The 15,788-nt window shown below is 50.0% G+C and overlaps 3 protein-coding genes across 8 annotated transcripts; 2 read left to right on the plus strand and 1 right to left on the minus strand.

Annotated features, from left to right (window-relative positions):
* Window positions 1-412: 412 nt before the first annotated feature.
* LOC114433501 (calcium and integrin-binding family member 2-like) lies at window positions 413-3,807 on the minus strand. 5 transcript variants are annotated; one of them, XM_028402112.1, is made up of 7 exons: window positions 2,820-2,924; window positions 2,426-2,706; window positions 2,146-2,180; window positions 1,752-1,863; window positions 1,529-1,676; window positions 1,172-1,367; window positions 413-813 (listed from the first exon to the last, which is right to left on the minus strand). In XM_028402112.1, the coding sequence occupies exons 2-7, from the start codon at window positions 2,474-2,476 to the stop codon at window positions 792-794; spliced, it is 564 nt and encodes a 187-aa protein (XP_028257913.1). In that variant the 5' UTR covers window positions 2,477-2,706; window positions 2,820-2,924; the 3' UTR covers window positions 413-791. The 5 variants fall into 5 exon arrangements, with proteins under 5 accessions (XP_028257913.1, XP_028257911.1, XP_028257912.1 ...); XM_028402110.1 differs by lacking the exon at window positions 2,820-2,924 and adding an exon at window positions 3,576-3,807 and having other exon boundaries at window positions 1,529-1,863; window positions 2,426-2,673; XM_028402111.1 differs by lacking the exon at window positions 2,820-2,924 and adding an exon at window positions 3,576-3,590 and having other exon boundaries at window positions 1,529-1,863; window positions 2,426-2,596.
* On the plus strand, window positions 2,924-7,503 carry LOC114433500 (isocitrate dehydrogenase [NAD] subunit alpha, mitochondrial-like). Its single transcript, XM_028402106.1, has 11 exons — window positions 2,924-3,065; window positions 4,198-4,257; window positions 4,571-4,654; window positions 4,727-4,841; window positions 4,913-5,100; window positions 5,737-5,870; window positions 6,127-6,229; window positions 6,306-6,370; window positions 6,443-6,527; window positions 6,743-6,895; window positions 7,023-7,503. Exons 1-11 carry the CDS (start codon window positions 3,039-3,041, stop codon window positions 7,104-7,106), a joined length of 1,098 nt encoding a protein of 365 aa, XP_028257907.1. The 5' UTR covers window positions 2,924-3,038; the 3' UTR covers window positions 7,107-7,503.
* A 635-nt stretch (window positions 7,504-8,138) lies between these two features.
* Window positions 8,139-15,389, plus strand: LOC114433502 (ras-related protein Rab-8B). 2 transcript variants are annotated; one of them, XR_003670364.1, is made up of 9 exons: window positions 8,139-8,393; window positions 11,303-11,363; window positions 12,202-12,262; window positions 12,397-12,474; window positions 12,563-12,652; window positions 12,737-12,802; window positions 12,880-12,930; window positions 13,036-13,535; window positions 13,718-15,389. XR_003670364.1 is itself a non-coding variant. In XM_028402113.1 (8 exons), the coding sequence occupies exons 1-8, from the start codon at window positions 8,270-8,272 to the stop codon at window positions 13,123-13,125; spliced, it is 621 nt and encodes a 206-aa protein (XP_028257914.1). In that variant the 5' UTR covers window positions 8,139-8,269; the 3' UTR covers window positions 13,126-15,389. The 2 variants fall into 2 exon arrangements, 1 of the variants encoding a protein (XP_028257914.1); XM_028402113.1 differs by having other exon boundaries at window positions 13,036-15,389.
* The last annotated feature ends 399 nt before the right edge of the window (window positions 15,390-15,788 follow it).

Below are 15,788 nucleotides of genomic sequence, written 5' to 3' on the forward strand. Positions count from 1 at the left end.
TCCACAGCTGGCTGGTCAGGGTAATCAGGACGAATGAGCTGCAGCCTGAACTGGACCGCAGCTCATCCACACACACACACAGGTTTATTAGTCTGGAAATGATCAGGTTTGCACGACTTGAGAGGTTTGGGTGGACTGTGGCCCCTCACACAGCTGAAGCAGAGCGACGAGGCGATTCTGTCACGTGGGTGGAGCTTCTCTCCAGGCAGAGCATCAGTCAGACAGGTGGAGCTGTGGCCTCTGTTTCCTCCTCTTCCTGTCACAGCCGCCTTGTTATCATTCTTTGCAAAGCTAGCTGCCTCTTTATTGACCCCAGACAGGCTGGGCTGAGAGGATCGGTTTGTCTCACAAGAAGCTTCATGAGCAACAGAACAACTTTTTATTGGATTCTAGCAGAAAACATGTTGTTAGCTTATGTACAGGTGAGACGAACAGGGAGCCCTTCCATCAACTGAGCTACAGTTAGCTGTGATTGTCATTATGCACCAGAACGCTTCACTGAACCACAAATCCACCTACAAGCAGGTTACAGCATGCACTGCATGGATTGCATAGCTCTTCACTGCCCTTTAAGGTGTGCTTTGACCAGAACAAGACGCTCCTGCAAAGCACTGAAGTCAGGAGGTCCATGTCCCCTGCAGCGGACGCCGTCTTCAGAGCACAGTCAGTCTCTGGGTCAGACTCCTTCCTGCTCTGAAAGCGTCCAGACTTCAGGCGTGTCAGGTAGAAGACTCTCCGTCGGTGGTAGAAAGGACAGGCACTGAGTGGGACGTCTGTCCTCTGAGGGACTCTCATATTCGTACGTGGAAGTTACTGAAGGACAGAACAAACAAACAAACATGTCAACAGTTCCAAACACGCTGTCTGCTTCAGCTGTAATCCAGCTGACTTTAGCTAGCTTGCTAGCTGACGTTGTAGAGCACAGTGTGAGCGAACTAATTCCTCCCCGAGGTCGTCAGCTAGCAGTATGATCCAACCTCAGCTACATGCAGCTCACAGTGAGCAGGTGGTGCATGAGTCGACCAGCTAAGGTGCTCCATCACATGCTTATACATAAAACAATGTAGAGTTTAGCTGAGCATAAGTGATGAAACCCTACAAAGCTACAAAGAGTCATGGGGGCAGGCCCTGTGAAGACAGGGCATGAGCATTAGCATTAGCTTCCCTTTACCTCAGGAAGTCTGGAGCCTTCGAGATCATGTTCTCAAAGTCAGCAAAGGAGAGCTTGTTGTCTGCGTCCAGGTCAGCCTCCTCGATGGCCTTATCGCACACCAGCGCGACCTCCTCCGGCGTCAGCTCGCCTTTGGTCAGCTTGTTGAGGGTCTTCTCCAGGTCCTCCTTACAGATGAAGTTGTCCCTGTTATAGTCTGGACCAGAACCGCAGGAGTCACAGACCTCATTCATTAACATGCGTCACATCTTAACAGCTACTGGACGTGTTCTGACAGAACTAAATGTTCTGAAAGTCCTCCTGATGTGTGGCAGCTGACATCAGGCTGAGGAGCGCTCAGGTGTGTGTGGTGCTTACCGTATATCTTGAAGGCGTAGATGGTCTTGAGCTCTCGGGGCGACGTTTCACAAAGAGCAGAAAACATGTCGACAAAGTCATTGAAGGTGAGGTTCCCCTGTCCGTCCTCGGAGAACGTCTCCACAATTCTGTCTCTGAAAGGGTTCTCCTGCCAGCACAAACACACCGTCAGTCTGCAGTCTAACCTCCAGCAGTGACGTCCCTCTGAGGGCCCCTGACAGACCTTCAGCTCAGGCATGGTGACGATGAGGGTCAGCGGCACTCTGATGTCAGGGTTGTTGGTGTAGTCCAGAGGCACCAGATGTGGAGCCAGCTCACGATATCGGCTGTGTAACCTGCGGCAGAGGGCGGGGTTTGTTTACATCAGTAAACAGGAAGTGTTAGTGTCTCGTTGGCCTCAGTACTCGAGAAATATTTTGCAAATTAAAAATCCTTTGGATTATGTTAAGCTTCACAACTTCTGCTTATGTTGGTAAACATTTTGTTTGTCAGTAAACAGGAAGTTTTTTGTGTGTGACTTCCTGGATGATCTGTGATTGGTTCAAAACGACTGCAGTCAGCTGCAGCTCCTCGTCTGCCTCACCGATGAAGGTGGATTGATGAAGACGATAACTCACCGCAGGATTTCCTTCCGGGTAAAGAAGGTGCAGTCCTGTAAACAAACAAACAAACAAACAAACAAAGATGAGTCAGCTGGTCCTCAGGGAGGATCTGCTTTCAGCCCCCCGGTCAGCAGCATCAGCAGGATGCAGAGGGAGGCTGGAGCTCAGCCAATCAGAGCAGACCTGCTCTGGTCTGGTCTGTCCCGTTCTATTCTGTTCTGTGTTCTACTGAGCTCCTGTGTGACCATGACTCGTCTCTGAAGGACATCCATAACCCCGCTCCCCGCTCAGTCACCTGATACGCCTCCAGCTGTTCGTCGGTGAACGTGGTCTGCTTGTTGCCCATCCTGGCCGGCGGATCCTCCCATCACTCTGCCGCATCACACGGGGAGAGCTCGGTCTACGGCCAGCAGCAGCGCCCACACTGCCGGGACATTCCGCTCCGGGTCCGGGTCTGGATCTGCTGCTGGCAGCGCAAAGGGAAACAGATGTGACGGCTCTGGAGAGGAGGAGGAGGGTGGGGGCCGGTGGGGCATTCAGGTCCTGCTCGGAAAAATGGAACATATGTCCTGACATCTAAAATAAAAACCACAACATGAAGTCAACCCGCGCTCCGCCTCCGCCTCCTAAGGGATTATTTAATCCCGTTTCACACAGGAACACAAAAATAATCTGTGTTTAATTTATACCCCGGGTCTGAGGAGAAACGTCGTTAGCTTGTTCATGCTGTGACAGGGCTAAGAAGTCTGACGGCTCCTGAAGGCAGCACGGACGCGAAGGGTCGGGTTCCTCAGGGGGAGTGAGTCCTCTCGCTGTGGGAGGATCTCTGTCAGCCCGCTGATCAGCAGCGCAGAGTGAGAGCTCGCTCCCGCAGAGGATCTTGGTCAGTGAAGTTCTTCCTCGGCAGTATGGCAGGCAGCGCGTGGAGGTCAATGGTGAGAAGACACGGCTGCATTCGTGCTTTAAACACGGATTAACCCTCTGACGCTGTATTCCCGTGTTCCGTCGCGTGTGCCTGTGAGGGTTAAAGTGTGTGTGTCGGTTCCGTCTGTTCCTAAACGCGCTGTTACGGCGCCTTTAGCCGGTTAGCCGGTTAGCTAGAACCCTACGTCCTTCAGCGTGATGTCAGCTGTTGAAGCTAGCAGAGCTAACGGAGCTAAAGGTGGGGTACCGTGATAACACGTTCACCTCCCGGCCGCGCCCCGTCAGAGCACCCGGTGCTGCTGGAGCCTGTTGGATCAGGACCTTCGCACATTTGACGGGCTGGTGGTTCAGTACTGCTCCGCAGCCTCCTGTTAGGACCAGGCAGTGGAACCCCGTAACTTGTGTTGATCTGCTGCGATTCGGACGGACCGCTCGTGTCTCACACGCACTGATTCAAGGCTCTGTTCTCCTGATGTTCTCCTGATGTTCTCCTGATGGTCTCCTGGTGTTCTTCTGTTTACCTGTAGAATTATAGTGTCAGTCCCGGGCTGGTCCTGGTACCACGGAGGAGGAGGGCTCAGGTCCAGAGTGTGTGAACTGCTCATATTTCTGACCGATGAAAGTAATGATAATAATTAGAGCTGTCGGACGATCAATCAATCAATCAATCAATCACTTTTCGACCTATATGAATCACGTTTCATTTTGCGTAATGTGTGTGTGTGTGTGTGTGTGTGTGTGTGTGTGTGTGTGTGTGTGTGTGTGTGTGTGTGTGTGTGTGTGTCGGAGGTCAACCCTTCCACACTGCTTCACACGGGTCAACCGCCCTTTCCGCATGCGCGATGGTAGCGCTGCTCGGACAGGCTGCGGGTCATGCGGTACCAGGCTAGAAGAGTTATTCACAAAGAAAAGGGCTGGACCGGGATTCGAACCCGGAACCTCTCGCACCCCTACACAACCAGCCAGGGAGTCATTGTGACTGCGGACGGGTTAATGCGTTAAACTTCGTAATCCCATTAATCCGCGTTAACGCGCTAGTTTATTATTAATACGTCACGCATGTTTTTACCACATTAACATGGAGTGAGTTTGTGAGTTTGTGTGTTTGTGTGTTTGTGTTGACCTTCACCTTGTCTTCTCCAGCTGACCCAGGTGGTGGGGGGGGCCATCAGGAGACCCGCTCTGTCTTCCTTTTCCAGAGGGGTGAGTAGTTCTGTCAACTCCAACCGCCACTTCCTGTAAGACCGCTGCTGCTTAGCAACAACACATGTTTACTGCAAAGGCCTGCGCCTCCCTCGGGTGCGGGTGCCTGCGCCTCCCTCGGGTGCGGGTGCCTGCGCCTCCCTCGGGTGCCTGCACCATGAGGACAGAGGTCACAGCACTTTCATCACTCGCTGCTTTGACACGTCTTGCCGACCTTCTAAAGAGTTTTTTATCAGCTTCACAGCAGGAGTCCGTCTTTCAGTATGATCAGTGCTCTGTTGCTAATAACACCCGTCCCCCCCGGTCCCCTCAGATGCAGACGGTCACTCTGATCCCCGGCGATGGAATCGGTCCGGAGATCTCCACTGCTGTCATGAAGATCTTCGAGGCGGCCAAGGTGAGTGACGGCGCAGACCTCAGGCCTCTTTAGAGCAGTTTTTCTAATTAAACCCCGAGTTTGTCCCTGCAGGCTCCCATCAGATGGGAGGAGAGGAACGTCATGGCCATTAAAGGACCTGGCGGCAGGTGGATGATCCCTCCTGATGCCAAAGAGTCCATGGACCGCAGCAAGATCGGCCTGAAAGGTCAGCAGGTGTCCATCAGCCTGGGCCTCGTCACTCTCGGCTCCTCATGAAATATGTTCTTCTTCCTGCAGGCCCTCTGAAGACGCCCATCGCTGCCGGCCACCCCTCCATGAATCTTCTGCTGAGGAAGACCTTTGACCTGTACGCCAACGTGCGGCCCTGTGTCTCCATTGAGGGCTACAAGACTCCATACACAGATGTGGACCTGGTCACCATTCGCGAGAACACGGAGGGCGAGTACAGTGGCATCGAGCACGTGGTGAGTGGGCAGCTGTGTTTTCATCAACACCTTCAGGGGTCAGATTGTAGAGGTTGGAGGTGGAGTGATGCTGGAAGCTCTCAGCAGGTGTGGTTACCTGTGATGACTCCACCTCCTCACCTGTGTCCTGCAGGTCAGCTAGCTGCTGCATCAGGACGTTCCTGTTCGTCTCCTGGTAAGAAGGAGGAAGCAGCTCCGTGGTCGTATTCACAAAAGAAATGCCCCATACACACTGTTAACCCTCTGTGTACTGACCCAGACTGTGACCTCACAACAGGAAAAAACACAGACTGGCCCTTTAAACCCTGTCAGAGCAGAGGAGGAGCACATTTTGTGAATACAACAGAAGCACAGCAGCTTCTTGAACCCGCTCAGTCCTGCTCATTCCTGACGTGGATCCATCGGTGTTCACACCGTCAGCTCAGATAGTCCAGGTTAGCCTAGCTTAGCATAAAGACTGAAACAGAGGAAACTCAGGTTTCTTTACTCAGATAACAGTGCATGTGTCCCCGCCGTGTGTCCGTCCCTCTGTGCTCCCCTTCAGTCTCCTCAGCCGCCGTCCCTGACATGATCATCCCTGTGTCTCCGCGGTTCCCGTCAACCTTCTCTGTGCTGACGCTCTGGTCTTTGTCGCAGATTGTCGACGGCGTCGTGCAGAGCATCAAACTGATCACAGAGGAGGCCAGCAGACGCATCGCAGAGTATGCCTTCGAATATGCCAGAAACAACCAAAGAAACAGCGTGACGGCCATCCACAAGGCCAACATCATGTGAGGGACCGGCGGATCTGTTCTTCTCCTTCTGTCCAAAGTGTTCAGCTCATGAGAAATACTTGAATTAAAATATAAAATATAAATGTACTGAGATAAAATCATAAAAACCTTTTACTGAAACGATGTTTACAGAAGCTTACATGGTACTTTTTGAGTGACATAAGCTCCCTGATCTGTTGATGAGCAGGACAAGCTGGATGTTAACAACAGCATGGGACTGATGCAGGTGTTTAAACGCTGCGTGTGTTTACAGGCGAATGTCAGACGGCCTGTTCCTGAGGAAATGTCGTGAGGTGGCCGAGAACTACAAAGACATCAAGTTCACCGAGATGTACCTGGACACCGTGTGCCTCAATGTGAGTCGCTGTCAGAGCTCTGTCCGTCTGTTCTCGGGTCAGCTTCATGTCTTGATGTCGGTTGTCATGGTTTCAGATGGTCCAGGATCCCACCCAGTTTGATGTTCTGGTCATGCCCAACCTGTATGGAGACATCCTGAGGTCAGTGTGTTTTCTGCCGTCTCTGAGCTCACACCTGCCAATCAGAGGCTGATCTCAGGTCATGTGTTTCAGTGACCTTTGTGCTGGGCTCATCGGAGGACTCGGCGTCACACCCAGCGGGAACATCGGAGCAAATGGAGTGGCCATATTTGAGTCGGTCAGAACCTTTTGTGCTAGACGTGGTGTGTGTGTGTGTGCCGGGCGTGGTCTGTCTGTGTGTGTGCCGGGCGTGGTCTGTCTGTGTGTGTGTGTCTGTGTGTGTGTGTGCGCTTTGATCAGCCGGCAGACGCTGCCAGCGTCCAGCTGTGTTTTGTGCAGTTGAGCGCAGCGTGCGTGTGTTGTGTCTGACGTCTGAGTGTGTCTGTGTTGCAGGTGCACGGCACCGCCCCTGACATCGCCGGCTTGGACTTTGCGAACCCCACGGCCCTGCTGCTCAGCGCCGTCATGATGCTGCGTCACATGGGTCTCCATGACTGTGGCAACAAGATCCAGACGGCCTGTTTTGACACCATCAAGGACAAGAAGGTGACTGAGACACACACAGACACACAAGTGTTTATGTTGCGGTGGTTGATGTGGTGTGTTTGACATGTCTGATTGTTGTTTATGGGCTGTTTGTTGTCGTCTAAGCTGTCACACCTTGTTGTTTCAGGTGCTGACGAAGGATCTGGGAGGAAACTCCAAGTGTTCGGAGTTCACCGCAGAGATCTGCCGTCGCATTCAGGATCTGGACTGAAGCTGCAGGAAGGGGGCGCTGTAAGAGCCTTTCCCCCGCTGACCGGTGGCTTTCTCTGGAGCTGCAGGGGAGATCCAAGATGTCTAGTTAAAGAGGGGCGGGGCCTCTGCGGCAGCTTCCTGTGTGTTCTTAACATTCTCAGCAAACATACGCACAACTCTCACCTGACCAAGAATGAGGAGCGCTTCTGTCGCATCAGGATGTCGGCGCTCTCTTTGCATAGTTACTCTTTTTAACAGTAGTTTGGTGCAGCTGTCTTATTTATTGTTTCTACTTCCTGTTGTTGCTTTGTGATCCAGAAATATGGGAAATTCTATAAAGGGAGATGCCTCGACTTTATTTTTGTAAAACAGGCCAACAGCTTCCGGTGAACAGGATTAAACTCTACATGCTGATCTGTGTGAGTCCTCTCTGTGTTCCGTGCATGAGAAGCTGCGGTGTACGGGAACATGAGCTGTTGGAGCACAGACACCACAGAAGAAGAAGAGACGCGCGCGCACACACACACACACGTAGTTTATTTGTCATTTCATGGAGCGGAGTTCATTAGCTGCGTCTGTGGAGGAGTGAATAAATGTTAATACTTGAAGAACACAGGGTCCAACAGCAGGTCAGTGACATACAGCTGCTAAGCTAACCAGGCCCTGCGCTCTGCGTTAAGCATCGTTTTAACTTCAAAATTAACCCTGTACATTCCACCAGTCCTGCTGTGACGTCACATGACCACGCCCCTTCTCTATGAAGCTGCTGCACACAGACCGGAAACAGTGATGGCTGCCTTTCAAAACACAAGCTGACACCGTGACCTCTGTCTGCACAGCAACAGGGGGCGCTCTTCACTCTGTGTGAGGAAAGTAAACCTGCAATATGTGAACGATGAGAGAAAGAGTTCATCTTCAGAAGATGTGCTTCAGTGTGCTTTGTGTATTTGTTATATTGACACCAGTCAAGTCTGGAGGATGTATTAAAGACGAGGAGCTGCGGTTTTATTGTGAAAGGATCGTGCCGGATGTGGGCGCGTTGTATTGTGGGTACCTTGAATTGGGGCTGTTTCCGGCTTCTCGTCGCTGCCGCCTCAGTAGAATCCAGTCCGGAACCAGCGCTCCCAGTGAGGCAGCGCAGGCCGGAGGTCCCGCTAGCAGCGCGGCAGCAGACGGCGGAACATGGCGAAGACGTACGACTACCTGTTCAAGCTGCTGCTCATCGGAGACAGCGGCGTGGGGAAGACCTGCCTGCTGTTCCGGTTCAGCGAGGACGCCTTCAACACCACCTTCATCTCCACCATCGGTGAGTCCGCTCCGCCCGGTACCGCCCGGAGCTACAGCTAGCCGCTGGGCTCAGGCTACAGGGGGGAACGTTCATGGGGAGGCGGGGTGGGTCGGGGTGGGGGGGGCGGTGACCTTTGACCCTGCCGATCAGTCATAAGTTATAAAAAGTGATCAGCAGCTGATTGATTATCAGTGAAGGTCTGTGACATGTCCACAGGCTGAGGGCACAGGTCAGGTGACCTCAGACAGCACCTGTCAATCAACATGATCAAAACAGGCTCAAAGACACTAACACACAGGCCAAGCTCCGCCCCTTTGTGCAGTCAAACCACTGCTTTGTATCGATAACTGCACGTGATGTGTGTTCAGTGTGAAGGCCTGAGTCGTCTCGCCAACATGGCCGACACCTTGACACGGTTTAAAGCGAGCTTTATTGAAGCGATGCTGTAAACAGTGACTTCCTGTATCTCTGTGAGGACCTGGACCCTGACAGCAGACCTCTGTCTCACACAGGACAAGAAGACTGTCCTCACAAAGTCTTTTCAAGGTCCTCACGGAGACATTACATCTGTGTGTGTGTCTGTGTGTGTGTGTCTGTGTGTGTGTGTCTGTGTGTGTGTGTGTGTGTGTGCGCATGCACGCATGCTTCTGGTGCGTCAGCAAGCAGAGCGGAGTGTGTCACTCTTCTGTCTTCCTGGTGGAAACAGGAAGTGGGAACTGTCTTCTCTCTCTCTGTGTGTGTGTGTGTGTTTGTGTGTCTGCAGGGTAGCATCATGTTGAGATCAACTGTGTGTGTTTAAAGCACTGAGAGACAACACAACAGATAACCTAGACCAGTTATCAGTTATTGATTACTGTTGATTAATTAGTTTACTCTCGGTTCATTGGTGTAAAGTCATGTGACCAAAGCATCAGCTGAGCCTGCATGATTCTGTTTAGGGACAGGAAGGACTGATTGATTGTTGGTTGCTAGGTGACAGGTAAACAATGCGGGTTTTCTTCACTTCTTCTTTCTTTCCTGATGTACCTAACAGTGTTGATCAGAAATATCTGCGGCGGCAGATCACAGCTCCCAGATCTGAGAACTGTGGACAGACGTGTCACTTTGACGATCGATCGGCACTATTGACCTGCATCAGGCTCCGTGAACTAACCAGTGTCTGCTGTATGCACCCACGCAGCTGCATGAATGATACATGAGCTCCCACAATCCTCTGCTGCATGCTCGGACAGAGGACGCACTGTGGATATCGTGTGAGAGTCAGCTGACCTGTGTGTGTGAGACCCGGCTGAGATTCAGACCGTGTGAGGACCTGTTAGACGTCTGACCTGGTTTCAGAGGTCAGGTCCAGGTCCAGGTCAAAGCAGGTTCTTTGGAGGCTTTATGTGAACATGTGAGAATGTGAAATGAATAAAGAGTGTATCGGCAAACTGACGACACACACACAGACACACACAGGCACACACACACACAGGCACACACACACACACAGACAGACACACACACACACAGGCACACACAGTGGGAACTGACAAACTCTCACATGCTCAGTAATTAGTCCAGCATCAGTTGGTTTCAGTTTCAGGGCTCAGACATGAGGCCGTGTGTGTGTCTGTCTGTGTGTGTGTGTGTGTGTGTGTGTGTGTGTGTCTGTCTGTCTGTGTGTGTGTGTGTGCCTGTGTGTGTGTGTGCCTGTGTGTCTGTGTGTGTGTCTGTGTGTCCCTGTGTGTGTGTGTGTGTGTGTGTGTGTGTGTGTGTCTGTCTGTGTGTGTGTGTGTGTGTGTGTGTGTGTGTGTGTGTGTCTGTCTGTGTGTGTGTGTGTGCCTGTGTGTCTGTGTGTGTGTCTGTGTGTCCCTGTGTGTGTTTGTGTGTTCGTGTGTGTCTCTGTGTGTGTCTGTGTGTGTGTCTGTGTGTGTGTGTGTTTTGGTCTTCCTGTTTTAACCTCAGTCTAAATGTCACATTGAGCAGCTGCAGGCTTGTCGATCTGTAGACAGATTAGACTGACTGAGTACTTTGTACTATTGACTGACTGTCCTCTCGTCCAATGACTGCAGAGGTATGATGTCATCAGTGATGGAACCACAGAATCTAAAAGGCTCTCCCTGTCGCCATGGTTACAGTCTCTGTGTTGCTGTTGTCGGTGTGTAGGTGCTGACAGGGGAAGCTGGGGGGGGGTCACTGACCTCTGAGAGAGTTTCACTTCCTGAAACAGAGGATGAGCTGAAGGTCCAGTCGTGACGCTTTCATTCTTTTCTCAGTCTGAGTTTTTGGGCAGAGCTCTGAATGTTGAGGCACAGTTTGAGCTTGTTCACAGAGGGCGTTGCTGTGAGGACGGAGTTGTGGGTCAGAACCTTCAGACTTCCTGAGTCGAGCCGCAGATCGGAGGCGTCATCCCATTGAGCTGTGAGCAGGAAGCGCGGCAGGAAACACAGAACTCACACCGGCAGCTTCTCAGAAACAGATTTGTTGCTCAGTGGCAGGAAGGAACATTAAAAATATCTCTGACTTCCTCTGTAACCACACACACCCAGTCAGCTGACAGATGGAGCTCACAGAGCGCCTAAACAAGCGCACCTCAGACAGCAGAGTTTGATTTACACACCCACCCACCAGCTGGGTGGAGCTCAGAGCATCTGCAGCTGAACTCAGTCAAACACTTTACAAGGTCGTTAATACGTTTGATCCCAGAAGACTCGGCACCAGGACGCAGGACAGACTCACATGACTAAACCGTGGCGTGCAGACGGAGCTGGTCATAGCACGGTGCTGGGAGGAGACTGTGAGACCTCACACACTCATGACCCTGCAGGACTTAGAACATGGCTCCAGTGTGACCCCTGCAGGCCAGGGGGCTGAACTGTAAGCTGCTGGAGCTGCTGGCTGTCATGAAGGCTGTGAGCCAATCAGCTGTCCTGTTTGTCTTTCAGGGATTGACTTTAAGATCCGGACCATCGAGCTGGACGGCAAGAAAATCAAACTGCAGATCTGGTGAGTTTCACAGCGACTGATGTGAACACTTCATGACTCAATACTGGTCTCAGCTGCTGTTATTTACACTGAGGACGCTGAGGACACGTCTTTATCTGTTATTAAGATTAAGATTAAGATTAAAACCTTTATTAGTCCCACAATGGGGAAATTGCATTTTTGCAACAGCAGATACAGACAGCAAAGGATAAGTTAGGAAAGATACATACATGATAAAATATAGAATAGAATCAGTTTACATTAACAGTTGTTCACAGGTGAGTGGAGGGAGCAGTGCTTTATAAACTGTACATAGTGCATCAGAAACTAAATAAATAGTTTATTGTACAGTGTGGTGTGTGAGTACTGCTCCTATCAGAAGTGTTTATTCTACAGTCTGACAGCAGCAGGAAGGAAAGACCTTCTGTACCTCTCCTCCACACACCGAGGGTGGAGCAGTCTGTCCCTGAAGCTGCTCTGCAGGGCTGACAGGGTCCTGCAGGGGGTGGGACTCATTGTCCAGCATGGAGGTCAGTTTTGCCAGGACCCTCCTGTCCCCCACCTCCTGCACTGAGTCCAGAGAGCGGCCCAGGACAGAGCTGGACCTCCTGATGATGACTATGTTTGTTGTCATCTTGTTTCTCATGTGTGATCTATGATTCTTCGTCCTGCCATGTTTTGTCATCATAGATATATTATATAATACTTTAGATGCACTTTGTGAGACGTACCCATGATGCATTGTTCTGTCATCATGTCCTCACCCTGTTGAACACACGGTGGTGCCGCTGAGCCGTGTGTCCTCACTGGTTCTTTTGGATGACCCTCTGACCTGTGTCTGTTTCACGGTGCTGTGCAGGGACACGGCCGGTCAGGAGCGCTTCAGAACCATCACCACAGCCTATTACAGAGGAGCCATGGTGAGACACGCCCCCTGCCACTAACCATCTGTGACTGGACGGCTCGTCTCTTTGATCTTTTGATCAGTCAGACCCGATCAGTGTTTTTGTCAGCGGGTCAGCCGCTTCCTGATGTTCTCACTTCCTGTCCACAGGGCATCATGCTGGTCTATGACATCACCAACGAGAAGTCCTTCGACAACATCAGAAACTGGATACGCAACATTGAGGAGGTAGGCCACGCCCCCTGACATCACATGACTGTATGATATGCAAAGAAGTTTTTCATTTTACACAGTGTGTGTGTGTGTGTTCGTTCAGCATGCATCCTCAGACGTGGAGAGGATGGTTCTGGGAAACAAGTGTGACATGAATGACAAGAGACAAGTGTCCAAGGAGAGAGGAGAGAAGGTCTGATGGCTGTATTGATCAGTTTCCTCTGAATTGATCTGCTCAGTGGATTGATCAGTCTTTAATACTGTCTCATGTGTTCAGCTGGCCATTGACTATGGGATCAAGTTCCTGGAAACCAGTGCTAAGTCCAGCATCAATGTGGAGGAGGTGAGTCCTCCTCTTCATCATGGCCGTCGCACAGAACCGGACGCCTTGTTGACTGTGTGTGTGTGTTCACTCTGCAGGCCTTCTTCACTCTCGCCAGAGACATCATGACGAGGCTGAACAGGAAGATGGTGAGGTCATCATCATCATGTACACTGATTTATCTGTCATGTATAGACTAGTGATTAGCAATCGATTGGTTGATGAGTGTCTGACCTTTGACCTTCTTCCTGCAGAGTGACAACAACCCTTCAGGGGGCGGCGGGCAGGTCAAGATTACAGAGTCTCGCTCCAAGAAGAGTCTGTTCAGGTGTTCGCTTCTGTAGGCGGAGCTTCCTCCACCTGCATGAAGGAGACCGTGGTGACCCCCCCCTTCTTCTTCTACTACTGTTTAAATGTGCTGAGGAAAGGAAGGAGGACAGCACAGTGCCTCAACCGCAGTGTGAAGTGATGACGATGATTGGGGGACGGTTGGGTTGTACCACAGTGGGAAGTTTCTCTTCACATGGTCTAAAACTAAACTTTCCAACAGCCTGCAAAGGATCAAACATGGAGGACGGACACAGCAACCCAGGCCTCAGAGCAGCACAGTGACTCTCTAGACTGTTACAACTGTGACTCATCAATCACCAGGTGAACCATGACTCAACAATCACCAGGTGAACTGGACTCTTCAATCACCATGGCAACTGTGACTCATCAATAACCAGGTGAACCGTGACTCATCAATCACCAGGTGAACCGTGACTCATCAATCACGGCAACCGTGACTCATCCATCATCATGGCAACCATGACTCATCAATCACCAGTTCAGCTACAACTCAATCGCCACGGCAACCGTGACTCATCAATCACCATGTCAGCTACAACCTAATCACCATGGCCACCACGGCAACCATGACTCTTCAATCACCAGGTGAACCTTGACTCATCAATCACCAGGTGAACCGTGACTCAACAATCACCAGGTGAACCGTGACTCATCCATCACCATGGCAACCGTGACTCATCAATCACCAGGTCAGCTACAACTCAATCTCCACGGCAACCGTGGCTCATCAATCACCATGTCAGCTACAACCTAATCACCATGGCCACCGTGGCAACCATGACTCATCAATCACCTGGTGAACCTTGACTCAACAATCACCTGGTGAACCGTGACTCATAAATCACCATGGCCACCATGACTCGTCAGTCACCAGGTGAACCGTGACTCGTCAGTCACCAGGAAACAGCAGGTTTATTGTTCGTTGCTTCTGCTGGTCTCAGAAAGTTTCTTATTGGTCGTTACATCTCTGATGAATCAGGACCAATCAGAAACCTTCAGATTGTCAGCTGATAATTTAATGCAGATGTTTTAAATGTTATATTTCATTGTTTTATTAAACTATAAATCATTTATCAATCATATAAAATATAAAAACTTTGATCCTGGGAAGCTTCAAACAGAAAAAATGAAAAAAAATGAACAAATGTTTTTTTTACTGAGTGATGTTGTTTTTGTATTTTACTTTGAAACTCTTCACAGGAAGTGAACTGTGTGTTCATGTGCAGCTGCTCCTCAGCTTTATTAGTCAATGAAACTGCTAATCAGCTCATTTATTAACTCGTTTTACAGTTTTATATTTAGTTTAGTACAAAAAATATTTAAAATCCTGAATCTTAAAACCACAGATATCGAACATGATGTTGCTCTCGGTTGATCGCAGCCCTAAGTAGGAGTTTGAAAAGTGCCAAAGTAATTCATAGTAAATTTAAATTTTTACATTGTGTGAAAAAGTTTGTTTTTGAACTATAAACATTTGGAACATTTGGACAGTTTCATTTTTTATTTCCTGAACTTTAAGATGAAAACGATGACAGCAGAACGGCACTACACGAGACCAAAGAACGCCGTCTGTTTCTCACTCCTAAATTTAGTTGTCAGCAGTTTTTTATTTGTTACTTTTCGATCAGCTGCACGTGGCGTCAGTGTTAATGCGTGTGTTTTGTTTACAGACTCCTGCAGCAGTGTTACTGAGCTCAGTTTCCTGTCAGATCCACACGCTGTAAACAAAGATGGCCGACATGGCGTCACTGAAGTGAAGAATGTCACTCATGTTCTGGTGACAGCCTGATGTCGGCCATCTTGAACTGCAGTTAAGTTTGTGAATGACGGTCTGACTGAAACTGAGCCACCGTTCGTTTGTTTGTTTGTTTTCAGCACTTTGTGACTCGCTATGCAAAAAGAAAAACGTATTTTTATGAAGGGTTTGTGTTGGACTTTTCTGATTGGCTGCCGGCTTCACAGATAAGCAGATGTATTGATCAGGAAGTGTTCAGGCCTTTTCACATCAGCTGTTCTGTTTCATATTTGGACTGACCTTCATTTATGGGGGGGTGCACTGATCAGGAGAACAGATGAAGGCTCAGGCGCCGAGCTGGATGTTTCTAATGGTTCAGCTGATTGAAAAGGCCCGCACGAACTTCAGAGGCTTTTAATGTGAAAAGTGTGACCTTTGACCTCTGCTCTCTGTCTTCCTGCTCTGAGGTGATGGATCATTGCTGTTTTGCAGCAATGATCAATAAACAACTTTTTCAAACTACCTGCTTTCACTCTTACCTGCCTACATCACCCATGATGCACCAGGGCCTCTTTGTAAATGTATTCATGTGATAGAGGAGTTCCTTTGTTTCTCAGCATCACACCAGCATCAGTCTCCTTCCTCCTCCTCAGCCAGGTCTGGTCTGCTCTCACACCTTTGTTTAATATATTTCTTTACTGAGCACTCTCAAAGAGGATCATATCAATAATACATATGATGAGGTACAAACGAAATATTACAGAAAAAACCAAGAGAGAACATGAAGGTTTTCTATAAACAGTGTCACGCATTGAGACTCACACGTTTTAGTCCATGGGCCAGACGAGATGTCATTACACCTCCAGGTGGCCCAGGTTCTTCATGTCTGCAGTCCCCATGTTGCTGTGATGACCCCACTGA

Source organism: Parambassis ranga, chromosome 3 (assembly GCF_900634625.1).
Source record: "Parambassis ranga chromosome 3, fParRan2.1, whole genome shotgun sequence".
Classification (NCBI taxonomy): Eukaryota; Metazoa; Chordata; class Actinopteri; family Ambassidae; genus Parambassis; species Parambassis ranga.

Excerpts from the sequence above, each read along its gene's own strand:
- LOC114433501 (XM_028402110.1), bottom strand. The coding sequence starts at position 2,476 with ATGGGCAACAAGCAGACCACGTTCACCGACGAACAGCTGGAGGCGTAT. Across the intron at positions 2,181-2,425 it reads AACAGCTGGAGGCGTATCAG|GACTGCACCTTCTTTACCCG; the intron begins GTGACTGAGCGG and ends GTTTGTTTACAG. Across the intron at positions 1,368-1,528 it reads CTACGCCTTCAAGATATACG|ACTATAACAGGGACAACTTC; the intron begins GTAAGCACCACA and ends GTTCTGGTCCAG.
- LOC114433500 (XM_028402106.1), top strand. The coding sequence starts at position 3,039 with ATGGCAGGCAGCGCGTGGAGGTCAATG. Across the intron at positions 4,258-4,570 it reads TGTCTTCCTTTTCCAGAGGG|ATGCAGACGGTCACTCTGAT; the intron begins GTGAGTAGTTCT and ends CGGTCCCCTCAG. Across the intron at positions 5,101-5,736 it reads ACAGTGGCATCGAGCACGTG|ATTGTCGACGGCGTCGTGCA; the intron begins GTGAGTGGGCAG and ends TCTTTGTCGCAG.
- LOC114433502 (XM_028402113.1), top strand. The coding sequence starts at position 8,270 with ATGGCGAAGACGTACGACTACCTGTTCAAGCTGCTGCTCATCGGAGAC. Across the intron at positions 12,653-12,736 it reads CCAAGGAGAGAGGAGAGAAG|CTGGCCATTGACTATGGGAT; the intron begins GTCTGATGGCTG and ends TCATGTGTTCAG. Across the intron at positions 12,931-13,035 it reads CGAGGCTGAACAGGAAGATG|AGTGACAACAACCCTTCAGG; the intron begins GTGAGGTCATCA and ends TTCTTCCTGCAG.